The sequence below is a fragment of the Manacus vitellinus genome, unplaced genomic scaffold, assembly GCF_001715985.3.
Source record: "Manacus vitellinus isolate BGI_N305 unplaced genomic scaffold, ASM171598v3 scaffold_28_pilon, whole genome shotgun sequence".
In the NCBI taxonomy this organism is placed as follows: Eukaryota; Metazoa; Chordata; class Aves; order Passeriformes; family Pipridae; genus Manacus; species Manacus vitellinus.
Genome location: NW_021940122.1, coordinates 813722 through 827810, shown reverse-complemented (window position 1 = coordinate 827810; position 14089 = coordinate 813722). Strand labels below are relative to the sequence as shown.

General features: G+C 36.0%; 1 protein-coding gene across 3 annotated transcripts in view; it reads right to left on the bottom strand.

The window, feature by feature from the left end:
* The window catches only part of CBLB (Cbl proto-oncogene B), a 132934-nt gene that overhangs the window by 21532 nt on the left and 97313 nt on the right, over positions 1–14089 (bottom strand). For all 3 annotated transcript variants that reach the window (XM_018074701.2, XM_018074702.2, XM_018074703.2), the window contains 3 exons: positions 9926–10111; positions 7005–7370; positions 4585–4679 (listed from right to left, as the gene is read on the bottom strand). In XM_018074701.2, coding sequence (XP_017930190.1) covers positions 4585–4679; positions 7005–7370; positions 9926–10111 — 647 coding nt within the window. The remainder of the gene's footprint in view (positions 1–4584; positions 4680–7004; positions 7371–9925; positions 10112–14089) is intronic.

The window sequence follows — 14089 nt, the reverse complement described above, 5'->3', positions numbered from 1 at the left end:
TCCCCTTTCTACTCCTTAAGTGGAAACACTTTAAAAATTGGAAGTCAGAATTATATTCTGGTTTGTTGAATAAAAAGGCTGGATGTCAATCTCTTATCCCAATAAGCACCAAGGGCCAGAGGTAAATTAGGAAAAGATGTGAGAATTCATTTTTTCTGAGCCACTAAAATGTCCATCTTAGCTGTAACCAGAACTCCAGGGAAACCAACACCTCATGCTTAATTAGAAGTATTTCCGAGAAAGGTTCATGTTCCATCATTTACTGATAAACTGATTCACAGAACTTAATCATGATGAACCTTCAGCCCATGTATTTCAGTCTGGTCAGGACTACGGTTTTGAAAATAATCCCTTTAATCTCCCCACTTACCACATTTTGATTTGCACTGAGGAATGCACAACCTGAATACATTTCAGACTATGCTAAAATACATGATATATTCCAAGCAGGCCCTTACTACATTCTGAGTGTTTTAAGTCATGGGACAAGACTACAGCCAGTTGAACTGCTGCTCCATAACGTGTACAATACAACTCCTTACTCTAAAATCCTCTGTCATATGCAGAGTATTACCTCCTATTGCAGACAAAAGCTTTAACTTCGTAAGGCCTCAAGCAAACTCTGTTTCAGAAAAGTAAGTTTTTAAGTTCCCAGGCAACCAGCAGTAGGACAAGAGGGCACAGTCTTAAGCTCTGCCAGGGGAGGTTTAAGTTGAATATTAGGAAGAATTTTTTAGTGAGAGAGTAATCAGACATTGGAATGGGCTGCCCAGGGAAGTGGTGGATTCTCTGTCCCTGGAGGTTTTTAAGATAAGATTGGATGTGGCACTTAGTGCCATGGTCTAGCAACCATGGTGGTGTTGGATCAAGGGTTGGACTTTATGTAATCTCGGAGGTCTTTTCCAACCCGGTTGATTCCACAATTCTATTCTATGATTCAGTGACAATAACAACATTTTGCTTCTTTCTTACCCATTCTGTCTTCCACAGTGAGCAACTGTTGTCTCATTAGCAGCTGTTCCCTGGCTGCTTGTGCCAGCCTGAAGTACCTGGTGTGCTTTCTGGTAAGCTCTGTAAGTGCTTGTTTTAAGTGCAGTTGTCCCTTTTCTGCACAAAGTATCAGTGCTATGTTGAGAGCATTATGTGATTCTATGAAGTTATATGGACCACATGATCAAATCAACACTTGCCAACTGCTCATATTTGTCACAGAGCAAGCTGCAATGCAACGAGAATTATGACAGAACAGCTGAGCACCCAAACTCACTGGCCTGTCAAGCTATGAGTAAGGACACACTGTGTCCTCCAGTGCATCATCTCTCAGATGTCTGGAACCTGCATGCCAGCCATGCTCCTTCTCATGTCACTGGAGAAGTGCCATGCCAAAGGCTGATTTCAAGGGAACCAGGACTTTCAAACCACAGTTGGCTTTAATGGAACTATGGTTTCCCCTTCAAATTTTTTTAGCAAAACAGAAGAGACAGCAAGAGAAGAAATACCTTTTGGTGCTACTTTTCCCTCAACTACCTCAAAGCAACTAAATATTCCTAATACATTTATAGACTACAAAAGGCACTTGGAATTGGATGCCTCATTACATACTCAAAAATGGATGCTCCCTCACACAAAGTATCTCTGTGGTATACAGCACTTTTGAGACAAAGAGGCCAATTTTCTACTGATGTAGCAAAATGGAAGCTACTCACTGGCATAAAACAAACACTATTTAACTTGAAAATTTTAAAGTTTTGGGAAAGAATGGTTCTGTATCTTTGACATATAAGTTTTATACTTTTTTTAATAAAAGAATAACAATTTGATCAAAACTGCTAAAAAATCTGACATAATTACAGCAGTCCAATTAAAAATAACTATTTTCACATGTCGGGTCTGCAACACAGTGGCTGAGTGGAAAATAAAAATCAGATGTTTGGTTAGCAAGAGTCCCACTTCTCATTATTAAAGTACAGTTAATAATAATTGCTTTAGTAAAATGAAAATGAATCAGCACCATTTTCAGAAAAAAAAAAGAACTCCAGTGCTTTTCTATTAATGTACTTTTTAAGGGAAAAAAAAAAAAGCCATATTTGTAACACCAAAATCAGTAAAAACTGAGCAAAGTTAAGTAGGGGCATTTTAGAACTGTGAAGTTTCAAGTAAGGGCCATTCTGCCTCCTCGTTATTTAGATTATGACATTTCATAAATGATCAATGTATCCTTCAGTCAAATGTTTGAAATTACAGATTGATGATAACTAGAAAGAATAGAATGCCTTGGAGCTGTAAAAAACAAACTAGCTCTCAATCCACAACACTGCAGAGATTCCAGAGTAGGAAAAAATGAGAAACTTGCACCAGATTAATTGCAGTACCACAGTTGTGGAAAGTAAAAGTATTTTGAATCAAGTACAGCTCAACATATTTATGAGTGCTTAGCAGTCAATTTAACTGCTAAGAAGGAAAATTACACTGTAAAAATATTCTGACGTTTCAAATGAAATCGTGCTAGGTATTATTTGGGTTACCTTTCTGAAAGAAATTTTTGTAGTTGGTGTAAATGTTAAACCTACTGAACGTGTTATTTTTGAAGACTTTTTTTTTTCCTCCCTCCACAGTTTATCCACCTGCATGTTGCCACACAGTATTATAGATTATTGGGGTATTTCCTAGTGGTAACAAAAACTTAATTTAAAATAAATTTAAAATAGACATATTAGTGTTTTAAGAAATGACATACAATGATCAATTTTTATTTTTAACAGTCATTCCATGTGACATTTTAGTAATGAGAAAATCTGAACTTCTTACCACTATGTTATGTATTGATAATTTTACATTTTAAAAAATCAAAATTTAAAACATTCTGTGTAATTTTTTAAAGGTGTGACTACAAAGCTGAAACACAGATGAGAGTTAATTTCTTCCTCAAAAGTCAGTGGAATTTGGTTTTAGCAAATGAAGAATATTTTCTTGCTGGAATACATCAGTTTTCTATTCAGAAGACTTTGGTTAACGAAAACATTTCTTTTGACCAATCTGAAGTCACACATTCTAGCCTTGGATTGGCTTGACATGGATTGTGTGCCACATCACATTGTTACAATATCCTGTGGACTTCCAGTGAATACTGTATACAATGTACTTTGATTCTAGGCTAAATTTCCAAATATCTGAGTAAAAAATGGGATTCTTATGAAGAAGACTGTTACGGTTTTTCCACACTATGAAATACAAAAATAAGAATCTTCCCCTCTTCAGAGTACCATTTGCTTTGGCATATGAAAACTTTCCTAATTTTTCTATCAGAGTTATTGTTTCCTCTTTCTTACAGAGTGTAGAACATCCCAGCTTTTGCATTGTATTATAAATGAGTAGATTAGAAGGGGACTTGATTACATGAGGTATCCAACTGGTACTTCTGTGATACCCTCCCTCCACCAGGTTACATCCCAGCACTGAATTACAGCTATGTCTGGATAATGTTCTAAAATTTCCTTCTGAACTGAAAGCAAGCATGCAGAACTTCACCTCAGCAATTGCTCCACCTGGAAACAGGTTTCTGAATAAAAAAAGTCTGTGCTCCACTGCACCTTTATTCTTGTAGTCAGGAAGAGAAAAAACAGCATACTAATAAAAAGCTGAAATACACTTGTTTTCTATGTTAAAGCTAACTGAACAGAATGGGTGCACACTAATGAGAAAGTTCTCAGTACTAGTATGTACTGACTGTCCAATTATTTTATTTAACAGTAAAAATCACAAGTAGTACTCTGGAAAGAAGCTGTAGGATAGCATCAAACATGGTGATATGCTCCAATTTCCTTACAAAAACACAAAAAAGGACAAACTATATTATAGGACTTCCAAGTTTTTTACTTCAAATGTATCTTGTTTTGTACAAAATCCTGTGTGATTCAGAGTCCAAAGATATTTCCTATGCTGGCAACACCTTGGTAAAAAATACACAGTCATGTTACTGGAAGACTAAAAATAGTCTGCAACTTGAAACGACAAAACTTCCCAAACCATATTTTAGAACTCAGGGAGGTTGATCCTATTTAAAATTATATAAAATGGTTTTGTCTGTATGGGTTTTTTGCTACAGCAAAGAGCAGACATTGGTGTGAACCCTGGATAAAGCTCATTGTGCAGAAAGCCTAGAAAGCATGACTTGATTAGGTGCAGAACACTGACAAATCATATTCTTTACCCTTAGCACTTTCCCTAGAATCTGTCATAATCATCCTGTGATAAATAGCTTTGACCACACTTCTGCTGCAATACTAGGAGTAAAACCAGACAGAACCTGCTCCCACTGCCAAATGCTTATGAGCAAGACCTTGTTCAATTCAGCCTCTTTTCCTATAAAAACATGCTACGTTCAATTAATATCAGAACTGCTGCCACTTAATCAATACAATTTACTGTGGTTTTACAAAGGGAATGTAAAGTTCATGGAAAGCATGTAATCGAGTTATATTAGTTAAATTCTTTCATTTTCCCATTTTTCTTTGAGCACCAGAGAATCAGTGCTATTATCAAACATTAATTAACACATTTCTTTGACAGATAAAGTTAACTTACTTTATACTAGGGATGATGGAGACAGCTGGAAGAGGGGGTGAAAGCCGTGGAGGGACATCATATTCTTCATTTATCAGATGACCATTCGAAAAAACCTACAAATCACACAAGTGTTACAATGGGTATCTCCTTCTGTTCCTCATCATGGATAGTCATCAACTAGGTATTATACAACAGACGTTGAGAAGACTGTGGGTAAAGGCTTTCCTGCAAGTTCATGCTACAGAACTTTTATCTGAAGGGCCTCTCATATCTGTTTCAGCTCACCCCTTTCGGGAGCTGCAGAACGTGTTAGCTTAAGACTTCACCAAAAGAGGAAGTTTCCCATCACAGTTACCAGTTGGACTACTCCATTACAGCTGAACTGCTTGAGGGAAAATTAAGTTTTCAAGATCATAAGGTGAGAGAGATGAAATGCAATTGAAAAGCAACAAGTACAGTATGCTAAACATTCATTTTTTTAAAACTCAGTGTTACAGTGCCTGCCAGAATCCATCCTATACTCACAGGATTGTCTTCTCTATTCTTGGCTTTTATCAATAGCAAAAAGTTTATATTACAAATGATATACAAATCAGGGATGAAAATGCATTCCATGTTTCCCTCATGAATGTGAATACAGCCTGAAATGGTAATTCAGAGTTGTCTGTTGCTCCCTTTAATCAAATGGCTTAGAACTATAACCATGAAGATGACAGTTTAAACAGTACTTGGTTAAAGATTTGTATATGAAACTTTTCCAGACTACAGTGGCACTTCTGCACTGAGTGGGTATTCTAATTTTAGATGTATTCATTCCATCAGCTTCAAAACTGTGCCAGACCATAACTAGAATACTACATGAAGGTATAGTTGAAGATAGAAACCCAGTATCCCAGATGGAAAGCTATAGCATTTTAAACAACAGCTTAGTTCCAAGTAAAATATATAATATATCATAGACAATTTAAGCACCTTTCATCATAGATGGCAACACTTTCTATCAATAGTAATTGAATTTCAGTAACGTACATTCAAAATAACCAAAACATCCACATTAAAAAAACATCTTAAATTGGAGATAGAAAGGTTAAATAGCTTGTGATCTTGGGAGAAGTAAATAGAAAAAAAGAATTATTTCTAACTATTATGACTTAACCACAAATCCTTTCATCTTAGCACAAGTTATGTAGTCTTCAAGCAAAACAAACAAACAAACAAACAAACAAAAAACAAGCAGCAGCTTTGAGTTAATAAGATCTACGACTAAATTACTGGGCTGCTTTGATAAAACTGATTAGAGCAGAACTAGGAATTTTTTCTTTGGCCATCCTCATTTGATCTCTTTTTAAAGCTAAGCTTGACCAATTGCACATGGCCTTGGAAGTGCCTGAAGCTGCTCAATGCCAGAACTATTCTTTCTAAGCTTTCCTCTCCAGATATCTTGAAGTAACATATAGAAACAATCCTTCCTTTTTTTTTAACAGAAGAAACATCATAGTTATAGACATGCAACTGAGAACAGGAAAACATATTTCTCCTGTGGGTGACAAGCAAATCCCTACCCAAACCAACCCAGACAATTAGTGGAAATGTTTCAAGTGACAACTCTGAAATGGACTATTACACTGGACACTTGTCCAAGAGAAGTTACAAACTGCTATAGACAAATTACAACACTGTACAACTCCAGCAACTGGAGTTCTGATTTAAGTACAAAGGAGGAAAAAATTCTGCTAAAGGCTGTGCCACTGAGCACTTTCAAGGATGCTGCCCATATAGGCAGTGGTAAAGACACAATAAATCATTCTACATTTAGCCTGGCTTTATTTTATATTTCTTAGGGTCAAGGCAAGTTAGATCTTCTTCATTAGAGTATACTGAACATCATGACTAATTTAAAGTTCTTTTGAAAGTCAGCTTTACTGATGAACAACGCAAGTAACCTTTAGAATATTTAGTTCTTATGCTAATGCGCACAATATATGTGATAATTTAAGTATACTTGTAACTGAAGAGGTTACTAAGTCCTCACCTCACCTACAACAGAACCAACTGGAACATCTATTCCATCAGCAAATGCATACACAGTTTTGGCCTACGACATTTCCAAAGTGGACCTGAGATGTTATATAACTACGTTACAGCATATCATGGACGATTTGCTAAAAGAATATAGCACATCTAGAATTTTCTCTCCATGACATTTTTTGATGGTTTGATGTGAAAATTGTAACTCAGACCCTCATGTACTTTTGCTTTACAAATTACAATATTTAACAAACCATTTCCTTATGATCAGCTCAGTACGAAGTATCAACAGTAAAGACTCAGAAACCACAGGTCAACACTGACCAATATAAACAGCGTTTTAGCCAATGCAAGACAATGCTGCAAGAGGGTATCAAATAAGGATTCAACATCCAGTTCATCTGAAATACCTTGGCACCTTCTGCAGGCAGCTCGTGACGTCTGTGTTTCCTCATAAATCCCGGATCAGAACTTACGCGGTTGTGCCTTCCATTCACGTTTGAAATTGCAGTCAGTCCTGGTTTGGGAGAAGCATCACTCCCCACTCGACATCCTACCAACTGACTTGTCCCAAATGCATCTCTGGGACACCATCCTTCGAGGGGCATCGGCTGGTCTCTGGAAGGCACACTTTCTGGATGATGCAGGTGTCTGCTTATCCTGTTGTCTGGTGGAATTGGTGGAGGTCTCTCTGGTGGGGGTGGTGGAGGATCTCGCAAGGGAGGTGGTGGTGCTGGCAAAGGTTTGTCTTGTTTCCTCACCATACAAGGAGAAGACTAAACAACACAGTAAGTTAAAAGAAAGGAAAGTTAGATACAGGCATGAGTATTTCTGACGATCAAGTGTGGCTTTACCAGTCCTAATGGAGATATTTTCTTGGCATCACAAGAGCACTTGCCAGTAGGTTAAACATCTGCATTCTGTAGACAACCTGGCCCCTGTTCAGAAAGCATGCCCCCATTTCTGCTGTTCATGAGTAATGCAAAGAAGGAGTGGAAAGCAGAAAAGACAACTAACTGAGGTATGTTTAACTGGCCCATAAGTTTCTCCAGTATCCTTGGCTTTGATTATTTGAATCACTTATTCATCTGCCGAAATGTATTCTGAGGAATGCTTGGAAAAAACAGACTTCTTGATGCAGACAAAAAACCCCCAAACAAAGCAAAACCAATATCCCAGGGGAATTACTTGGTGACAGCGAATGAGCACAAAAAACAATGATCAATGATTAGGAAGAAAGTAGAAGAAGAAACAATTATTTCATTTTTAATTATATACCTAGAGATGACTCCAATCTCTGCATGACATGCATTGTTAGACTGCCCAATTTGTTTAATTGCAGTTCATTTTTTCAGGTAACAAGATAATTAGTATGCAGTTATATTTGCAGTTAGCTCATCTGCAAACAACTTTTGCCAAAATACTTCCTTTCTCAGAATTGAATTACATCATAAATGGTTAAATGTTTTCTAAAATCATGTATACTATTACTAAAAGATTGAAAACCAAGTTATCAGGAAAAAAACTTATACAGGTAGCTGCATAGTTTCTAAGATCACAAATCTGACAAAACCAAAACATTCTCACTAAGAATGGTTTATAAATGGTCTTTTACAAAGTAGCAGTTGGACCAGGTTTTTATGAATGTTTTATCTCCAGCTACCAGAAGAAAGGCAGGGAAGATTATTTCCCTTGGAATGTGTAATTTTCTCCAACTTTGGTAAGCCTTCATATATTATTACCACTTTAAGAAATGGGTGTCACAAAAGTTTTAAAGTAATAATAACATTTACTTTCGCTTCACTGGTTAGCCCAGCACTATTCTTCATACATTATTCTTAACACATTACTTGAATTGAAAATAAAGTTATTTTATCTACAGGTTTATTCATATGAAAAGGACAGTATACTAAATAAAGAAGCATTTCATTCAGCTGTTAGTTAAGAAAAATAGTTATTCTCACTGTCAAGACAAGAACATAACAGCTAGGTCCAGATTTTTGGTTATAGCTTAGTTATAAACTATAATTTTTAACTGCAGAAATATAGAAAAGTTTTTTTGACTGAAGTAGCAGTTTTGGCAGGACTAAAACATCTTTTTCTTAAATATGAAAATTTTTTAAGTATGAAATTATTCTTTGTTGCCTTCATTCTATTTTCCTTATACTCCCCAAATATTATTTTTTTTCCAGGAAAAGTTTCACAGAAAAAAGAATTTTCAAAATATTAAAGCAGCATTAATGGTATTTCTGGTTTTCTTTTTTTTTAAAGCCATGAACTCTGTAAAAAATGCTATTGTAAAATTAATTTTAATGCATGTGGCATGACTTTGTGTATATCTTCCGTGTGTTACAAATTCCTCTGCATAATATAGGAAATTATGAAAGAAGATTAAAGAAATTATTCAAACTTCTATTTTTTCTTCTAAATTATAAACCACTAGAATCTTAAAAAGATGTTGATTTTCAAGCTTAAAGTAAAAACCTGACAAAAGAAATAGCTACTTCAAATGGGATTATTATGAGCACATGGGTTTCAAGTCATGGTTTGAACTTGAATTTTTATTCATCATCTAAAAATGAAAAATTTAAATCTAACTTGTTCTCGCTATGCAGCAATTACAACAAAACAATCTACTTGTAATGGAGAGCAACAAACAGTATTTGTTCTCCTTCATGCTTATCCACTCAAAAAATCATTGAATCTTTAGTACCATTTGTTTTACAAAACACAGCATACAACTTATTAGCTATAGAGTCATTATTATTTCCCTTGAAACTTGAGTCCTATTATATGCCATTTAAGCTTCTGAAAGCAGTGTATCTGCACATATTTTTCTTGTAAGGACACTGTGGAAATTGATCATAAATCATCATGAGAGGAAAACATATAATTTTAATGAGATAATGACCTTTAAATCTATTTTCAGGAAACTTTAGTTTCTATTTATTTTCATTAATCGGAGTTTATTACAGAACTGATCCATTACTGCAATGTCTTTAAAATTCTGACCATAACCAAGTACAATATAATCATCAGACAAAATGAAGTCACATTTGACCAACACATGCAGCCAGAAACATTTAACTACGTAAGGAATTATGGAAAGAGATAAGAGACTTCATCAATGTGGATCTAATCTAAAATTTCCCTAAGCTAGAAGGAATTAAAGTTCTTTTGGACAGAGCTAACTCCTGAAAAAAGAAAACGCATATGGAAAGTTTTGAAACAGTCCATCTTCCAAAACAAACAAGAAAGTTCACCTAGAAAACAATCAAATACAAATTCTCAATATCCTTATATCAAGAAATGATGGTTCAGTAAGACTCACCTTTGGTGACCCAGTTGGACTGGCACATGGTGACCGTGCCACTCCCTTCTGAATCAGATCCAGACGAGGAGGTACAGGTGGAAGACTAAGATGTGGTATTTGCAGGGGGTCTGGAAGTGGTTTTCTTCTTTGTGCAAGAGGGGAAGATCCTGGGGAAGTCACTGGTGAATTTTGCCTCTCATTGCACTTCAAGACAGAGCAAAAATAAATTACTATTTACCTGATGATCAAGTATACAACTTCCATTCCACAACTAAAATGATAATTCGATAATACTTACTAATAGTCATTTATCATAATGGACATCTGCTGCTCTTTCAATTAATAGACAGTATAGGAGCTCATCTTACAGTTACTGAAAAAGAAGTCTACGAGTCATTCTACCTCAAAATTAAGACCCATGCTAACTTGTGATGAAAACAGAAAATATATGCCAGCGATTTGTATAAAAAAACAAACAATCCTTGTGAAACATGAGGAAAAAATCCACAAACATAAATTCAGCTGTAATACTGCTACCCTTGATAACCTTTTTATTAATAGAGAGTACTCAATCTAAAGTTCTGTACATTACTTTTAAAACCTGGACATCTATGATATTGTGTGTTAACTACAGCCCATTTTTCCATCACACTTCCACATAAATAGTATGTCTTCTGAAAACTTATCATCCAAAATCATCAGTAAGGTGGTAGGCAAAGAAGTTAAATCAGCAAATAAACAAGGAAGGAATTTCAAAAATCCTTTTAGAACAATTTAGTTTATCATTTTAGCAAATACTGAACTAATACCACAAAATCTTAACATCCCCCTCCAGTGACAAATTACAACTTTTTTTCTTGAGTTGCCCTTCCAAATTCATCAGAACCAAAGATTTCAACCCTCAATATTGGCCCCACCAGTTTTGCAACTACTCCCTGATCCTCATCTTCCTCAGTTTTAACAAACACAGTTCAGGTGTTTGCATAAATCAGTTTAAGTTATTTCTGGGAGCTCACTGTATGAGTTTCAGTGCACTGTTAGTAAACCTGGATGTTCTGTGCTTTCGATGGCAGCAGACACAAGTAGCTGGAAGACATTCACACCAAGCATCAGCCTTGGGCCACTTGTGCACTGAGGCATCCCACTGTTCTGTACCAGAGCCTGCCTGCAGAGGCTGAAAATCTGCTACCTTCTTAAGGCAAACATAAAAAAATCGCTCACAAAAACACACCCATCTTTAGGCTAAGCCACACTGATAAAAACTTCCCCCTCTTCTCATAAGCTTTTTCTCACAAATGCTGTACATCCCACGGTGATAACTGGGATGAGACTAGAAAGTTCTTTAACAAGGTAAACAGGTAAACAACATTATCTGTCTTTACATACAGTGACTATATTAAAGAAACCTCATAAGTTCAAAAGCAGATCCAGGAAAAGGATCTAGTATACTGACTCCTTACTCAATGCTCTGTACTACAGCTTCATTTATTATCCTGTTTTATACAAGTGGGACTGCTACCACATTTCCTTCAAAAATAGGAGACACCATGGTATTACTGTTGACAGGGTAAGAAAATGCAAGAGAGGGGTGAGGAGGTGTTGAAGAGCCAGAAGGCTAAGGTGCAATTCCATTGCTAGGTTGATTCTGTTTTTGGGTCTTCCTACTTGGTCTACAGCTTCGGGTAAGCTCAGTGTCACAACTAAACATTCACCTTCAAGAGACAGAGCAATTGAGGATTTATGCTCTTCCTGGCTATCAGAGATTTTACAGTTTCTCTCTTCAGTGAAGAAGTGGTTGTAATGTTCATATTAAGTGACTTGAATATAGTCCTTAAATTGTCTTTGTTTCCTTCAGTCGGTGAATGCCCCTGTCCTTGACTGAAAGACCACAAAGATAAACACGAGTGACTGAAATGCTTAGCCTCTCTGAACATTATAGAAAGCTGAATAACTAAGTTAGATATGTATCTCACGAGCATGCCTGAGCAACTGTAATCATAAAATTACTATAAACCGAATGTCAATTCATTTTCCTTACCAGAAAGCATCAGTTAGATAGCATAATAAACATTGTATCGTTTAATAGCATTAGTTTTCAAAGTTTAGTTATAACTCCACCAAGCATTCCCAAAAGCCAAGAACCATGCAATATACTATATTCAATGGATTGGCTTCAGCAGACAGAAAATTAATTTATTTCCCAAATTATCTGAAATAGAACCAAATAAGCAAGTCACACCTCCAAAAAGATGCAATTATTTAAAAAAAAAAAAATGAAAGTGCTGTAGTTAATTCTCAACATTTTATGGTGTTGCACAAGATAATGCATTTCAGTCAGCAGGGAATTGTTCCAGAAGAACAAACTTACATGTAATAGGAGTTGGAAACAAAGAATAAGGAAAATAGGAAATACTGGAAACAGATTACTGGACAGGAAATATTTGTTTGGAATTTAAGATGTTCTAATTGTCGTACCATCACACTAATTAATGCAATTTCCTCAGAGGGCAACATGACAATCTCAGATGTCACACTGCATGGAGCTCTAAGAATCCCCAGCTAAGAGAACAACACTGTAGTGATATCACTCTGAGAATATTGGTCCCTATTTCTATATGGTGACCTTCTCTTACACAGTTCTGCTCTAAAGAATCATTAGGCAAAATGATATGCTCATCCCTCAGTGAGCCCACTGGTTCCATCCATGTCAGACTTCTTTTCTCTTGCCATAGCAGTCTTAGCTCCAGCAGAGACAAAAATCATGAAAATATTCACATTTAAAACTCAGTAGGGACTGATGCTATTTTCTGATTTACAAAAACAAATGCCTGAAAGACACATCTAATATGGAATAGGCACTAACAAAAATTAGAATAATATGAAAATTCATTTAAAAGTTTCAAGATATTTAAAACCTGACTGTTCTTAACACCACTGAAGCAAGAGATTTAATTTATGTGATAAACTTGTAGTTCTGTATATATTTGGTATTTGGCTATCTGTACCCAGCACACTCTATGGATGGTAACCCACAACTACCAAAATGAAATGGAAAATTTTCAAAGCAGTGAATGTGTGAAAGGACTTCAATTTAAGTTTACATTAATGTCTTGTTATGCCTTGTTTCAAAACAATGAAGTAATTTTTCATTCCCCTGGACTACTACTGCCTACAGCCACTATGCTATCACAACATGCTGTGGCCCCAGAGATTTCAAAAAAGGAACTGATGATGACCAACAGGTTAAAGAGTAACTTATAAGGCACAAGAAAAAATAAAAAGAAAAAAAGGAAAACAGTTGCAAGCAAAAGCAGTTTCTCTTCCCCTACAAGAAAGCTTAATCCATACCACCTATTGGTGCTGAACTAAGAGTGAAAGCTTTGCTGAGACAAACTACAAATTATGATTCCTTGTTTAGATCTAACGATACTAAAAATAAAAAAAACCCCGAAATATTCCACAGCAACAAAAAGATTTTCTTCAGTATTCAACATAAGATTTCCATCATATTCACATTATAGAAGTCCCATATTTTTCAGTCTGCCCCCATCCAACCTGACTAGCTGCATCAATTTGATGTGTGCTGACAGCTCTGCCAGCAAGATGGCTGCATCTCACGTGGATACCAGGGCTCTAATGGATGTACACAATACCTACTCTTTTTGGTAGACTCCCTAAGGACAAAGAGATTTAAAACGTTTCTGTTTGTCACCTACTGGAGATTTCTGTGTATTTTGTATTTGCTGGAAATAAATGTGCAACGAGAGAGCACAGTGACAAAAAGATAAAATAAGCAAGTGATTAAGATAAAAACTAACTCAAATGAACTGGCAGTGACAGAAGACAGACCTTCAGTGTACAAAGGGGCTCTGCTGCAACTGCAACACACACAGACCTGTGCAATAAAGATGTAATTAAGGAAAAGAACACAGACTCCTTTGTAACAACATGGACTTCATCTGGTTGGCATGACTGCTGCCAAGGGAAAAGCAGCTGTGACTTCCTCTGCAATTGTACTGCAAATGGACCACACTTGTGTTATTTCATCAGATGCATTTATTACTGGGACATACTGGTATCAGTTTGCCTGTGGCAGATGTGAATTCAAGAAAAAGCTTGCTTCCAACACTGATTAAAATTTCTAGTCAAGATTTTTCTGATGGAAATATTAACAGTCAGGCT